This window comes from Morone saxatilis, unplaced genomic scaffold (genome assembly GCF_004916995.1).
Source record: "Morone saxatilis isolate NCDOM2014 unplaced genomic scaffold, NCSU_SB_2.0 Contig6, whole genome shotgun sequence".
NCBI classification, from domain to species: Eukaryota; Metazoa; Chordata; class Actinopteri; family Moronidae; genus Morone; species Morone saxatilis.
This window is the reverse complement of record NW_023340206.1, coordinates 12,591,667-12,607,568: the sequence shown is the minus strand read 5'-3', so window position 1 is coordinate 12,607,568 and position 15,902 is coordinate 12,591,667. Positions and strand designations below refer to the sequence as shown.

General features: G+C 39.9%; 1 protein-coding gene across 1 annotated transcript in view; it reads left to right on the top strand.

Annotated features, from left to right (window-relative positions):
- The window catches only part of LOC118339893 (glutaminase kidney isoform, mitochondrial-like), a 24,203-nt gene that overhangs the window by 5,582 nt on the left and 2,719 nt on the right, over positions 1–15,902 (top strand). The window contains exons 2-8 of the mRNA XM_035677706.1: positions 6,294–6,390; positions 6,685–6,803; positions 9,341–9,470; positions 9,585–9,664; positions 9,848–10,011; positions 10,985–11,043; positions 15,611–15,643. Coding sequence (XP_035533599.1) covers positions 6,294–6,390; positions 6,685–6,803; positions 9,341–9,470; positions 9,585–9,664; positions 9,848–10,011; positions 10,985–11,043; positions 15,611–15,643 — 682 coding nt within the window. The remainder of the gene's footprint in view (positions 1–6,293; positions 6,391–6,684; positions 6,804–9,340; positions 9,471–9,584; positions 9,665–9,847; positions 10,012–10,984; positions 11,044–15,610; positions 15,644–15,902) is intronic.

Sequence of the window (15,902 nt, the reverse complement as noted above, 5' to 3'; positions counted from 1 at the left end):
CTGCCCCTACAGTTTAATGGACATATTGTATTCAGGCTGTGAATGGTCCTGGTTCGGGAACATTGGTTGGTAATAACAACTGTAAAAGGATGGTGCAGAATAAAACGGTATGCCGTCTGTTGAAAGAGTATAAGAGAATAATAAAAAAACGTTGATGAAAATTAAACACTGAGCACAAATGATTCCTACTATACAACGAGTCGCTCCAGATTAAAGAGATTGTCATGCAAGTAAACAGAACTGTATTATATCTGAGTATATGCCATTGACAGTGTATATAATATACATTAGACATACAGTATTTAATATAAGATAAGATGAGATATTCCTTTATTTATTCCCCTTTAGGAGAAATCAGGTTGACACAGCAAGCAATAGGGCAAAGTAGTGCAAAAAAGAAAGAATATCACAAATAAAAATATATTGCTAATATTCTTCATAAATTACAAGATATAAAAAACGATAAATGAAAGCATATACTACATATATATATAGTATTTTTAGTTTTAGTCAAGTTTAATTTTCTGCTCATATTTTGGACTCCATGTCCTACTTGAACAACAAATAGTGTATATACTTTAATTTATAGTTTTATATCTTCTAATATTAACAATATTAGCACTATTTTTACTGTGATATTCTTAGTTTTCTGTTTTCTGCGCCGCTTTGCTCTATTGCTGCTGTGTTAGGGGGATAAATAAAGGAACATCTTATCTTACTGACACTAAAGGTGTATTTTTGGTTCACTTTATGAACACATGTTGTCGTCCTCAGTGATTATTTGCAGTGTAATTGAGTCTGACAGAGGTTCAACAGGGGGAACTACTGAGTGCAGACAGCAGTGAGGATGAGAGTCCTCTTGGCGATAGATTGGATGCAGGTTAAAAGCATTTAATGGCCAAAAACACCAAAACGCCGCCGCCACAAGGCCTCCCACTTAAAACCCACTGACATCAATTAAGACGATGATCCACGGTGAAGGTTTGTACAGCACGTTGCCTTCAACAGTGAAGTGCCGCATCATGTTTTACAGTTAAGTGAAAGTTAGAGACACTTGTGACAACGTAAGCAGCAAGTATGTTATTTTTATGACTAAAAGAAATAATCAGTGAACAGAATTAGAGGAATAATCTGCAGTAACAAACCGATAACTCCATCAACTGTCCTATAAGAGAGAGAACGTCAGTAAAGCCTCACATACAAATGAAAAAGGACTTAAATTATTAATCCAAAATAGTTTTCTGTCATGATAATTTATTTTAATGAGATGTGATACTTCCCCTCTGCAAACACTTCTGCTTCATCTTCCTCAAAGCAGATATTTAACAGTCAATTCTAACATTTATCTGGTTTAATAAGCTGATAACAACATATTAGACAGTGGAGATCTATTAACATTCGCTGTTAAAGGAAGAAAATCCAGGTTGGACGACCGTTAACCGTCTTCACTTCGCTGTTTCTTGGTTTTGGGAGCAGCTGTGATACCAGCCACCACACCGGCCCCCTGTCCTCCCCTCAGAGAGTTTCCATGGTAATAAAACGCCTCGTCGCCCCCGAAGGCCGACGTCGTCCCATTTGTTTCCATTCACGGACAATTTGCTTAAGCAGTCGGCCGAGTTCAGGCAGTCCCAGTTTCCCCTGGAGGCTAATTTCAGTTTCAGTGAAGCCTGGTTCTGTTAAACATTCACACGTAGCGTTTGAGGAATCATCACCACGTACGCTGAGCTTCACGCAGAATGAAACGCAGTAAGTAAGCAGAAGAACACTTGGACTGCTGTTCAGGATCAGTTTGCACACAACATGCTTTTCTGTTAAACCACTAAATCTGGTGTGTTTGTGTTTGTGTGAGCGGAAACACGCAGGCGATCGACACACAGTTAATCTGCCACTAAATGTTGCACATCAAATTAATTCTACATAATAAATGTAATAATAGATGCCAGCCTTTATTTTAATAATCAAATAATTACTCTGTACTTCCTACTGCTCATTCATCGATAATGAAACTAATTGTTAGCTGCAGCTCTAAAGATAAGATAACAACATTACTGATTCCACACGGGGGAATTAAAGTGTCACAGACGCAGATATTAAAACATTATTAACATCTACTCTGTATGTACGTACAACGGAAGAAAGCTGCTGCAGACAGTAGTGTTATCTTATTATTATGAGCTCAGGGAAATATACATTATTAGACTAAACTGTTAATCGACTACTTAAAAACATAATCAACAGGTTAACTGGTGATCGCACCGTCGTCCATGGTGACACAGCCACCAGACCAGGGTTAAATCAGGCCAGTGCAACATGAATAAATCTATAAAAATAATAACCAGGACGGGTTGTTTGAAGTCCCTGGGGCCCCGACAGCGTTCAGCCTCCGCTCCCGTCTGGTCGTAAGGGTCCTGAGGCTGTGCTTGAGCTAATAAGGGGTTAAAAACGTTTGTAATGCAGGGGGAGCTTATCCCGCCCACGCCATGTTTCCACGTTTTTTCCACCAAAGCCTGGAAGCTGGCGTGCTGCCCAGCTGTTGTCAGAGCCTCCAGGAGCAGATTGATTTGTGCTGCGCCGCCTCTCTCCCTCCGAACCTCCACACTGCAGACGACACACAGACGGATACTGGGCTCGGTGGGACGTCTTCACAACGACGTCATGAGCAGTGTGGTCAAAAGTGGGTTGGTGACGTCGTGTAACGTTTCTACAGTAGCCCAGAGCGGACAAACCTTTTGCCTTTTTGCGTTTTTCACAGCCGCCGTAGTTTCTCCTCCACGCTGAGCCGCTTCTCTGCCGGACGCCACTAAAATCCGTTTGATTTGCAATTAAAACTACTTTTTATTATTGATTAATCTGCAAGTTGTTTTCTCCATTAATCATTTTGTCTTTAAAAAGTCAGAAAGTAGGTTAAAATGCCCGTCAAGTCCCAGGATACTTTAATACTCATACAAGGTTATATTTGCAGTATAAACTCTAAATTGACACCCGATAGGAGACGTCAGTAAGTCCTCACCCACTCTGACCTCTAAAAACACGGAGAGAGGCGAGCGAGAGCGTTAATGAGACAGCTGAAGTGTATTAATGAGACTATCCTGGTCCAGATGTTCCAGTGGCCTCCTCTGACCCGCTGCTGATGCTGCTCCCAGAGGTGAAAGCTCTCACAGGCCTCATTAACTAAACAAGAAGTTACACAACACTATGTCATGTTAAAATACAGTCTGTATTCTCTTTAATGCTGAGTGGGCGTCACTTAAAGGTAGTTCTCAATCAAACAAATGAATTATTCAGGGGCGCTGTGTTTCATTAACTCCTAAGTTTTAGATACTTAACAAGCTTCTTGTTGTTGATTCAGTATTATGTGAATATTAATGTGCTTTCCATTCATTAATCTCCAGTATTCATCTTTGTGTGTATATTTAAACAAAGCACTTAAAGGGTTATTTCTGGTGTTTTGAAGTGGGGTTGTTTGAGGTACTTACCCATCGTCAAAATACCAGAACTACCCCTTTAAACTTCAGTGAATAATCTGAATATCTGTGTACATTTATTTTCTGTTAGTGGTAGCAGTATGTGTTTACATATCAGTATTATAGTAATGCTTACTGTTCATACTGCACTTTAAATGCCATTTTTCTGTTACTAATTCAGTATTATTCCCTCTGCACATTCTCTCCCTGTTGTTGATCTGCTTGCTTTGCATTTGTAAGTATGTTTCTACTTTTTATTTTAGTTTTAGTGTTTTTTTTTGTGTCTGTTTTCCTGTAGAAGTAGAGGTTTTCTGCGGAAAGCCAATAACTGCTGTTACCTTTGAAAATACCTCACTCCCTCTCAGCGGCTGCGCTTGAATCCCCTCCCTTCTACTTCACCTCCATTCCTCCCTCCTTCCCTCCCTCCCTCCCTCCCTCCCCACACACACTCTCTGATGTGTATTCCTTCCTCACCAGCAGGCATCAACCTTCATTAATGTACGCTAACAATCAATGAAAAGGTTGCAGGTTATATAAGGACGCAGCAACATGAGAAGTAATAATGCTGTGTTCCACACGAGTCGCAAAGTCGACAATTCAGATTTCCTACTTTCAGAAAGCTCATCTGACGACAATTAAAGTCAGAATTTAAATTTGACATAGACTAAACGGTAAAGTAAAGTATGGTAGTTTAATAAATTACAGTTAAATAAGTGATATTGCAGCTTGCCAAGACTTTATTTTGTTTGCATTCGTATATGTTTCCATGGCTAGATTTGCCGTTTTCTGTCAGAATTTCTGCCTTCCGACTCTGAGTGGAACTATTGGTGATGAGGTGTGAACGACAGGTGAGAGACTCGGTGTTTCCTCTGTATCATTCTGCAGGAGATCGGTCCAGGACAAACGTGGATGATGGGTTTAAAACACATTCAAGACGGTGATATTCTATATTTTTCTTACTATTAACAAATCCCATGAAAAGACCCAAACCAACAATGAACGTATCTACTAACACGTATTCTGTGTGTATCCACTGAAAATAGTCCCCAATTCACTCTTTACTCCTATTTGAATAACGTTTACTAGAAATCACAGTGAGAAGCAGACAGGGAGTAAAAGAAGTGTTGAGAGACGAGCTAACACGTTGTTGTTTTGGTCTGTTCATGGGATTTGTTGACAGTAAGAGAAATATAGATTAAGCTCAGTAAAAATAGATGTTCCCATATTTAAATTTTAGCACACACATTTCAAAATGACCAAATTAATATAAGATTCTGTTGTGGTTTTATTAAAATTAAGTGCTGAAACTGTTCAAAAGTTGATTAACGTCCTTTATTTGACAATTTGTATGAAAACTCAAAAATCCATTGACTTCTTAAATAGCAAATTTGGCTCTTTACAGATTCCTGATATCTCACTGCTACCGAATAAATCCAGAGGAAACCCTGCCGATGCTCAGTCTGAAATGTAGATTTCTGCTCTCATGTCTCCAAGGGTGGAAACTCAGCTTTATATCTGGTTGGCTGCTGCAAGGAGCCACCTGCCAACTAAAGCTTTACCTTCAGACATCCTCTCCTAGCACACAGGCCAGTGCCCCATGATGCAATGCAGGACAAAGTGCGACTGGGCACCCAGAGCTTTGCACAAATCCAATTTGGTGTTGATATGAATCATAGCAGAGAGCCTGCTGTGAGCTGGTCGCCCCGTCTGCCTCCTGACACGCTACTTACTAACTTTCCTCCCAGAGTCGACTTGGTGTGGAAGCGCTGCTTAGAATACCAGCCAGGCCGTATTACTACATACAATTCAGCAGACACTGTAAAGATTAAGTTCATTTAATACAAAGATTGCCAACAAAAGTTATTGCAGCTGCAAATTACAGGATTACTGCAGTACAAAGAATGGAGAACACATTCAGCGGTTCAGGAAATGTAGAAAGTGGTTGAAATATGAGTCAAGCAGCGCTTCATCTCACTGTGCAATAGAAGTACATCATGAAAATCATAAAAGTGGCCAATCGTGCACAATAAGAGGACTGTAAAGATGTTAGTGTAGGACTCACAGCGAACCTCAACTCAACATTTCTGTCTGTGTCGAGTACGGAAGTGTCCAGAAAGCTCGGTCAGATTCTTAGTTGTATTTTTATATTCTCTCATCAGATACTTCACGACTTATATCAGGAATATTAATTATTAATAACAACCAAAATGCAGACCTCACTGTCATTCAGTAGGAGGCTGCTGATCGTTTCTCAGCCACTGAACAACACTGTAGTAATGTGCCAGGGGCTTTGGCCAACTTCCCCGTCACAGCTGAAACATTTAGTCACAGACTGTGACACTGCCCGCTCACACACAGCGTGGACGAAGACGCCTGTAAGGCAGCGTCTCTTCTGGGGTACAAAACCAGCAAATATAAATTCCTCAAAGGGAGTTTAATTTGGGCTCAGTGGGTTTGGGATTAAAGTATAAAATCTATGTTTTGAGTTGCTTTGTTAGCTTACATGTGACATTCCTGGCTGGTGTTCTAGCAAAGCAGATGATAAACCGTTTACATTACAATGGCCTTATGGCAGCATGTTAGCCTATGGAAAAATACATGTACAGTACAAGCTGTTTCCACAGGTTATAATACTGAACTAAGGTCACTGTAAGGTAATGTTCCCAATGCAGTATTACAGTTGCTACTCACAGCTTCTCCTTGCAGTCAAAAAGCTTTTTTCTCCTCCCTCTGCTGCAGTTTCCCCTCCATGTTTCCACCTCAGCAGGCCTCACAGTGGAGGTATTTTTCTCACTTTTCTGTGTGTGTGTTTCTTTTGCTTTCCTGCAGGAGAAGGAAGGCAGGCATCCTGCCCAGTCTGGAGGACCTGCTCTTCTACACCATCGCAGAGGGCCAGGAAAAAATCCCTGCACACAAATTCACCACAGTGAGTCAGGAAACATGGCCGAGGATTTATGTTTGAAATGACCAGATTCAAACCAGTTTCTGCGAGATTTACAAATATAAACCAAACAATGGGCCTATACTGTATGATTTATAGGAGGTAGACTGTAGAGGCAGGCAGTGAATCAGCAGTGCTCCTTGTAGATGTCTCCCTGGTTGAATTATGAGCAGGATAACTCTTCTTGTTAGGCTCTTCAGGAGCCTCAGTTCACGGCTCGTAGCGTTATTGATTTAATGTCAGGCTGTCCTAATCATGATGTTCACCCTCTCTCGGCAGGCTCTTAAAGCCACGGGGCTTCGCACGGGAGACCCTCGGCTGAAAGAATGTATGGAGATGCTGAAGGTGACTTTGAAGACGACCTCTGATGGAGCGCTGGACCGACACCTCTTCAAAAAGTAGGTTTTATAGAACCACAGAGTTTTAAAATGTTTCTGTTGTCTTGCAAGACTGGAAAAAGGCGACACTGGCAGTCTTTTCTGGATTAATACTTTTAAATATAATGAAAGATCAATCTTGATTTTAATGAGAGGAGATTGTTCTAAAATCTGCAATGGTTTAGTCGTTTTATGTGCAAGATACACTGGAAAGAACGAGAGTGTAGCTTTAAGATTACATAAAAGGAAAATGTGTTTTTTGGGGACTTGATTTTTGCAAAAGGTTTAAAGACTCTTGGTCTCACAAATCCAAACTTATGTTATTGTGGGCGAAAAATATTGTGTGTATTATAATAGAATCCGTTTGGTCTTTTTGAGTAATATCCCGCTTGCTGTTCCACCTTTATTATCAGCATCAATGTTTCATCAGAGTTTGTTAGAAGAATTATTAATGCTGGTCAGAGTCTGCTGCACTTCACTGCAGCTTTAAAGGGTCACTGCATGTTGTTAATTATTCATCATTCCTCAGTTTGCACGTCTTCGGCATCTTGAGGTTTTCATCCAGCAGGATTCAAGAGCACGACTACTGGAAATAACTGTGAATCAGTTTATCTTAAAACTCAACACAACACACATCTTCTGACCATAACATGGAGAAATATAGATCCAAGTTAACATCTGCTTAACACATTTTTAAAAGATAGATCAGTGGTGTTTGTGATAGAGTTGATAAAAGATAGTTTGAAGTTTTTCTGCTTCATTATGCAGTGACGCTGGAGATGAAACAAGTGATATAATGCAGCTCAGAGAGTGACCTTTTACTAGCCTCCATCAAAGGTCAAAACGGTTACAGTGTGAGCGCAAAGAATTAGTCAGGCTGAACGAATGATGAAACATGAGTCAAAATTCAAGAAGGAACCTGTGTTAGTTAGAAACCTGCTTCAACAACTCTTTACTCACGATGGACAGTTTAAAGAAACAAAAAACGATGTAGCAGAACTATCATCTATTTTATTCCTTTCATTCTGCTTCCTTGTCAAAACCTGGAGCCTACATTACCCACAATGCATCCCCACAGCAGACAGTTTGGTTGGACATTCGATCGTGTTATAAGGACGCTGACATCCATCAGACTTCAGGCTGCTCCCTCTGGAAACACTCAGGGCTTTAAGCTTTTGTCACATGCAGTAGTACTCCCCAGGACGTGGAAACAGATTCTGATGTGTAAACATTTTTACATATCAGAAACACAGGAGTGGGGGATATGTTTAACACTAAGACAAGTAGCACAGTGTTAATTGTATTTATATAGTAATCAAAGAACATTTTTAGCCCCGTAAGCTGCTGTGAAAACCACAAATGGAAACAAAACCAGGATGGGTGTGGGGAAAAAATAACATTAACCCCCCCATCCCGGTACAGTAGCACCGCTGCTGTTTGACCCCCCCAGAGGAAACGATGCTGAAACAGAACTAGGTGACAGCTTGGGAAGTGGCAGCGTGGGGAGTCAGGACATATGACAGCTCTGCGGGGAGCTGAATCCTCACCGAACAGACCAGCACCGCCTCTCTGGCTGGGATCCATCACTTCCGCTCCCCGGGCTTATTTATAGAGCTCAGGCTCACAGAGGGAAGCACGTGAGTGTAGCGTGTGTTTTCTCTGCAGGGATCCCATGCTATAGGGATTAGACAAGGTTCAATGCAGTGAGATAGCTGAGGAACAAATCTCTGTGCTACCAGAGAGCTGCAGCTTCCACCTCGCTGCCTTATTGTGTCGAGTCGTGTGTTTACTATCTGTGGTTCTTAATCGCTTCGATAAAAAAAGGATCAGGACAACATTTGGGAGAAAGCTTGGTGGAGTAAAGACAACAGTTTTAAAACAAACTTGGACCAGAGAAGGTGCAAGTGTAAGTGTGTTTGGGGAATCTGAGGTTACGGTTTGGTTAAACAAAGGTGCAGAAATCCTCCCAATGAGCTCATCAAGCTGGAGAGAGCTGGTTTAGAAAAGTCAGCAGGAGATTGTAGAATGGAAATAAAGGCACCGAAACAGCAAGACAGACAGGTTCACACTACCTACTAATTACATGACATTTAAGTCCAGTAGCAGATGTCTCACAGTGGCAGCTGGTGTGTGAAACCAGTTCAGCTCATAAGATTTATGACACTGAAGGTCTGAAGCCAGTGTGATGATTAGTTTTATGTAAAGGCTTACCGTTAAGCCTCGTCAGGCATTTAACCATCAAACACGTGGTAATAATCACCTGTCCAGAGCCAACAAGAGATAGAACTTGGTCAACCTTTTGTCTTCAGACAATTACAATTTGGTTAAGACCCCCTTCCTCCCTCTCCACAGTAACCAGGGAGACAGAGGACACTCAATGAGCAAACTGTTTTCTGCTTCTATATCTTCAGATCTAAGTTTAAAGGTTTTTGTTTTCTTGCAACAGGAAACTTTAAACTGATCGTTACTTCCTAACTTCACCAGGAAAGACAGCTCCCCTGAGTCATGGTTATAGGCTAACTGGAGCCCTAAACTGTCTGTTTTTTCTCTTGTCTTAGATGTGTCCAGAGCAACATCGTTCTGCTCACCCAGGCCTTCAGGAAGAAGTTTGTCATCCCAGACTTCCAGTCCTTTAGCGCCCACATCGATGAGCTCTATGAAAACGCCAAAAACATGTCCGGAGGGCAGGTGAGCGAGGGCTTTTGGAAAGATAAAATTGTCTGCACAGACAACAAAGCACTCAAAAAGTTGTTCTAAATAAGGAGTCTAATAAAACGTTTTGTGTGTTATGTGATGCTATAGGTGGCTGACTACATTCCCCAGCTGGCCCGCTTCAGCCCAGACTTGTGGGCCGTCGCCCTGTGCACCGTCGATGGACAGAGGTAAAACTGAAATGTTAATTTTGTAGCTACAGATTCTTCACCGTGGTGGGAATCTGCACAGAAATCCAAACTAATTCACTTAAACAGCACAGACAGAAAAATGAGAAGAGAGGTGAAAAACAAGCATCCTCGTCGTTGGGAAGAAAAAAGGTGTGTGTAAACAAATATCTGTCTTTTCTTCAGGCACACTGTCGGCGACACCAAGGTCCCTTTCTGTCTTCAGTCCTGTGTTAAGCCGCTAAAATACGCCATCGCCGTTCACGACCACGGCACAGAGTATGTGCACCGCTTCATCGGCAAAGAGCCCAGCGGTCTGCGATTCAACAAGCTCTTCCTGAACGAGGAAGGTGAGGAAACAACCCCGGTCGCACACACTGCACCTTTGTGTTTGTGGTTGTGACTCAGCCAGCTGTGGTTGAACTTTCTCTACACACATTCGCTGTAAGAGGATCCATCCTAAGGCCTGGTTGCTATGGAGCTGTCATAAATTGTTAATGGGAGGTTGCAGCAGCACAGCAGAAGGAAACAACAGAGTGTGTGTACATCCATTACATGGAAATACAGCAAGCTGCTGGCACGTGGCTCTGTTAAAAACACAATGAGAGTCTATCTTTAAAAGTAAATGTCTCTCGTAGATTTTATGCAGAGTTTAACCAAAGTTTCCCAGAGGTCTGCAGGTTTTCAAATTTAATTTAAATCCAGGAAAATCCTTTTTTTCTTATGATATAATTAAGCGTAAAGTTTGACTTAATCCAGTTTATAAGGTAGATGCCACCAGCGCCGTTAATAAATGCATGTAGTCAGTTTTTTGTGTGAAAATGTTCAACTGTAGTGTGAATTGTTGGTTCATCCTGTGCAGCCGCTGTCAGCAGACATTACATCAAGTCCAGACATCAGGTTCTGTGAAAATAGTGTGTTTTTGAAGGGAAACTGGCGTGAGAACGTTTCCAGGTTTCCTCTCTTTGTTGTTATCTAACAGAGCAAAGGACTCGCCGGCAGCGGAAATATACCAGCTTAGATTTATTTTTTTAAACATTGTCCTGGCCGGTTGCATAAGAAGATTAAAACACAGAGAGGAAGTGGTGTATCACTGCACGCTGTGTGTTTCAGTGTGAATATTGTGTGGTTACCTACCTCGTTATGTTGATGTTCACTGAGCCTTTAAGTGTTCCCAAATGTTTTTTAATTTTATTGTTTGTATAAATGGGTTATTTTTAAGTTGATTTGTATTCCGGGTCACTGGTTATCCAGTCTGTTGTCTCTCTGCTCTTTCACATCTTAGTAAAAGGCAAAAAACTTTACTTATTTTCCATCCTACAGATAAACCACACAACCCCATGGTTAATGCCGGCGCTATCGTCTGTACCTCCCTCATTAAGGTAAGCTCCATTTACATTCCCCTTAAATAAATAAAGTTGGGCTACATGACTGTTTTTTGGACACCATATACTGTCGGTGATTAAAGAGTTTGTTTCAGATGGTTAAAATCCGTTGAAATGAATTAATTCCTAATTGCAGCAAGAAAGTCAGACAAAGTTTCATCCAAATAGAAATAATATGAAATAAAATTATAATCGTTTGGAGAACATGTTTCTGCCAGATTACTGTATACAGGGAGATTGAGGTTATAGATAATCATGCTGAAAGGGGATTTGGTTGAAAGCAGAATCACTCAGACATCCTGCACACACACACACACACGCGCACACACACACACACACACACACACACACAGAGTTTACAGGTGGGCGTAGAATGGGAGACAGTCAGCTCAGCTACATTACCATCTTTTAATCAGAGAAACTGCTCTGCCACCTGAGTGTTTCATTAAATATCCCCATCCGACCTTTAGACACACAGGGAGCGGTTCGAAACACAAGAGCACCACCTGCTGATTTAATTAAAAATGAAAACTCTGGGACTCTGACCGCCTCTCCTGGAGCGCTTAGTGAGGATCATGAAGGTTTCCCAGTAGAATGGAAACGAGCAGCTTAAAATTACACATTTAACCAGTGAGATCACAGGAAGTGTTGTACCTCTCCTACCTGCTGTTTTATTGAAAAACCTTCCTGGATGTCAAAGAGGAAAGCATCGTTCAGTACTGACCGTAGTACGAAAGCTGATCTACTGTAATTTAGTGAGTTAATACTTAGTGCTAATAGGTTACATTGAAAATAATATATATAGTAAAAGACAAATAAAAGTTGCAGTCCAAGCCAGAACTTGTCTTCGTTGCCCCATTTGTGGGGAAATTATAGAAATTGTATCGAGAAAATTGCCCAACAAACAACAAACACCTCTGTGGCTGTTTAATTTAATAATTATGTTGCTCAAGTGTGAAGAAGTCATATTTATCATGCGGTGTCTGATGTTGGGCATTGTAGCAGCAGCATTTTATTCATGTCACTGTTACACGTGTAAAAACAGACTGACATGTATGGTGGGAGTTGTGAATTAAAGCAGGAGAACAACACACTAAAGATTATTGAATAATCTGTAGATTTCTTCCTAGATTAAGCGATTAATTTTTGGTGATGTCTTTAAGTGTCTCAAAACCTAAATATGTTCGTTATCAATATAAACAGAAAAGATGGAAATATCCATGTTTGAGAGGCTGAAAACAGCATTTTTGCTTGTAAAATAACTTATATTGCCTATAAACAAACTTCCTCACCCACAACCTTAAACAATCTAAAAATGTACTGTTTGTCTGCTCTAACTGTCAGCTAGTGGAAAAGTTATCATTCTTTTCTGGTCAAATAAAGTTCAAGAGTAAAACCAAGAACACATAATGCAGCTGTAAGAGAACACAGGTATGTTAACAAGCATATTAAAACCCAAATCCAAACACAAGAAAGGCTCAGAATAGCTGTTTTTAATTTCCTTTTACATGACGCCAGCTGTGCACACGTGGATGAGTAGAGGATTCATCCAGTGTCTTATCATATGGGAATGAGACGTAAATACATTCGAACACACATCTGTATTGATCACTGATTGTTTACAGTGATTCTGTCCATCATTCCCGTATGATATGAAAACAGTTTTCCTGTCAACCAGTCCCACTCTCCCTCTGAATCCCAACCAATCACTGTTTTCTGTAGCTGAACGTTGAATCTATCGTATCCATTGATCCGAGTAATAAATCAGGTTCTATCAGGGACTCTGTGCATGCGTCCCCCCCCTCCTCTCTCCTCTCTCTGAATCTAGATCTACACTCATTTGCAATGTACCTTTTCAAGGCTCGTTGTGTGGTTTTATGTGTTGTTGCATATTTTACAGCATTAGGATCTTTGGGAAATTATGACCACTGCAACAGGTCAATGACGTTGGTAATTTTTCCTTTTTAATTATTTTCCCCCTCTTCTGTCTGGACTTGTGAGAAGCTTTTAGCCTTCACATGGCTGTTTATGAATGTGTTGCTTTTATACTTTTCACCTGCATTCTCCAACACTGTTTATACGTCTGGATTATAAACAGTACAGCTATGGCTCAACTCAAACACTGGTTTTATATCATACTCCATTCTTCTGTAGAGAAGGGCCTCTTTGTTTTTGATTTGTATGTTTTTAAGTTTTATTGTATATCCTTAGATTAAAACTTATTTTCTTTGTCTTTATCAGTCATCCATTTGAGTCACTAGGGACCCTCTGAAAGGGGAAGCTTTGGTATTTTTTAGACTTTATTTCCCATGTTTCTGTGTCAAAGTGACTAATAAACAAGTTTTAAAGTGGCTCCAGTTCTGAGTGAGAACGCTGCAGACTACAGCAGTGAAATGCTCCTAGGATTCATACTGACAGCTATTACAATGGGACATATGTTAATTAATGAATCCATATTATTGGAAATGATAAATCATCAGTTGATATTAATAATATTATATATTATTAATTCGTAAAAATACGTTTGTGGACAGATTTGAAGAGAGATAAGATATAATTATTGATGTAATAAGAAGATTTATTAATTTTTTTATTATTTCTATATACACCTTTTTACATACAGATGTAATTAATATGCATATAATTGCACAGGACAACAATAAATATACTGCAGTGTAGTTTAAAGGTAATATAGGTTATAAATATATATATATAAATAAAGGGCTGTGAATATACAGCACAGACAGAAGATAAGAGAAATAGTCGACGCAGTAACAGAATCATGATTCTTGAGTTTGGTGCGTTGAGCTGGATGGACTCACTGAGAAGCGAGCGTCCAATGTACAAAAGGTATCCCCGCCTAAATAATGCATCCCCTGCTTTATGTGTCGTTTTGACCTATAAATGGGACCATCAGTTAACTAAATGACGTATGTGAAGGAAGACTGAAACTAGAGACTGATGCAGGCTGCAGCGCTCTCACTCAATACTGGACCCAGTTTAAAGCTTGTTGTCACTTTAACACAAAACACAGGAACTTAAAGTTCAGGTTGAAAAATACAAAAGTTGCTCTTTAATTCAGATCTTGTCAACTTAGATAAAAAGGTTATTATTTCACCAACACATTAGAACCTAAATGCAGCTGTAAGACAAACGAAGGAATTCATAAGAAGTTATTAGGACCCCTCTTAACTCGAGCCTCAGCTTCAGTTTCTTTCCTGGCAGCCACAGTGGTTGATAATAAAGTGTATTCACACTGCAAGTTACATGTCAAATGAGTCTGTATACTGACTGATCAATGGCCATAATTCAGGCTGACCTTATACTGGCTTTTACTGGAATAGTGTGTTTAATTATTAAATTATTAATGAATAAGAAAGGCCTTTTATGTCAATATCAGAATTCATTATTTTATACATACAGCCACAAAACCCTCCAATCTGAGTAGTTGTTTTTGTTTTATACATTTAAAGACCCACATACAGTTTTTTGTTGCATTAAATGTCAATTTCAGAATTTTATCTGGAATATTTCTACATGTCAGTGTCAGAAAATATTGATTTCAGTCCGATCACCCAGCCAGATTAGACTGAAGTATCTCATCAACTTCCATTAAATTCTGTACAGACGTTCCCCTCCGGACGAGTGAGACTATTTCACAGAACAGTCACATTAGATGATGTCAGTGGTGAACGCCTCGTTATTGATTAAATCCACTGATTAAACATTACACTTCACTATAGAAACAGTTGTAGGAATCACAGAAACATTGTTAAGACTGAAGCGAGTTTTAGTCTTTAATATGTGTCCAGCTCAAACAACACTGGATCCTACATTTCCCATAATGCAACAAATGTAAAATCACACTTCTTATAAACCCCTAGTTTTATAAAGAAGGTTTTCTCTTATAAATCCGTCTCCGAGCTCAGGCCGAGGTATTTTGTCATACATACATACAAGCGACAGACAGGCTGAGTGGTCTTAACGTCTAACGTCATGTGACTCGCAGTGTGAATGCACCTTAAAGTAAAGTGAACTAACTCACCTTCCACGGCTTTTACAACAAACACACTCCACAGAAACACACTCGTAGACTCACTGATCAATAGCTGCACCTCTATCAGCCACAGCTAACGTCACTCTGTAGGTAGTTGATCTGGATGGAACCAGTTTAGTTTAATAAGTATATTTATATATATATTTATATATATTTTCTTTGATACGTTCCATGATAGTGTTTTCTGTTCTTTTACAAAACCAGAAACTCTGAGTGGATTAACTGTTTTATTTCACCTCCTCCATCTCCAACTAGTCTCCCACCTCTAATCTTAATCCATCAATTGGTTTGATTGGTCACATAACTGATAAACTCAACCTTTGATTTGAAAACCGTAGTGATGTAAACTGTTTTCCTGTCATAGTTTAATCTCATAGCGATATGGATCATACATAGTCGTGCTAATGTCATGACATGGGTAGCTTTTAGTGTCAGTGGCAGTTTGATGTCCAATTTGAAATGACAGGATACAAATTTAATACTGTGATTGTTCTGTTTGTGTTCCAGCAAGGGGCAAGCAACGCGGAAAAGTTTGACTATGTGAGTATTGCTGTGTTGTTTTAAGTGTTTTAATGTTTTGTGTGTAACATTTAGGGGATCTGTTGGCAGAAATGGAATATTAATATGTTTACTAGTGTATAATCACCTGAAAGAAAGAATTACACCTTACCTTCGATTGTTTTTATGTACAGAAGCCCAGAACAGACAAATCAAACACTGACAGTAGATGAAAGTAGATGAGCTGTGTTGAAATGGTTGCAGTCTGCAGCTTCAACACTAGAGGCCACTAAATCCTACA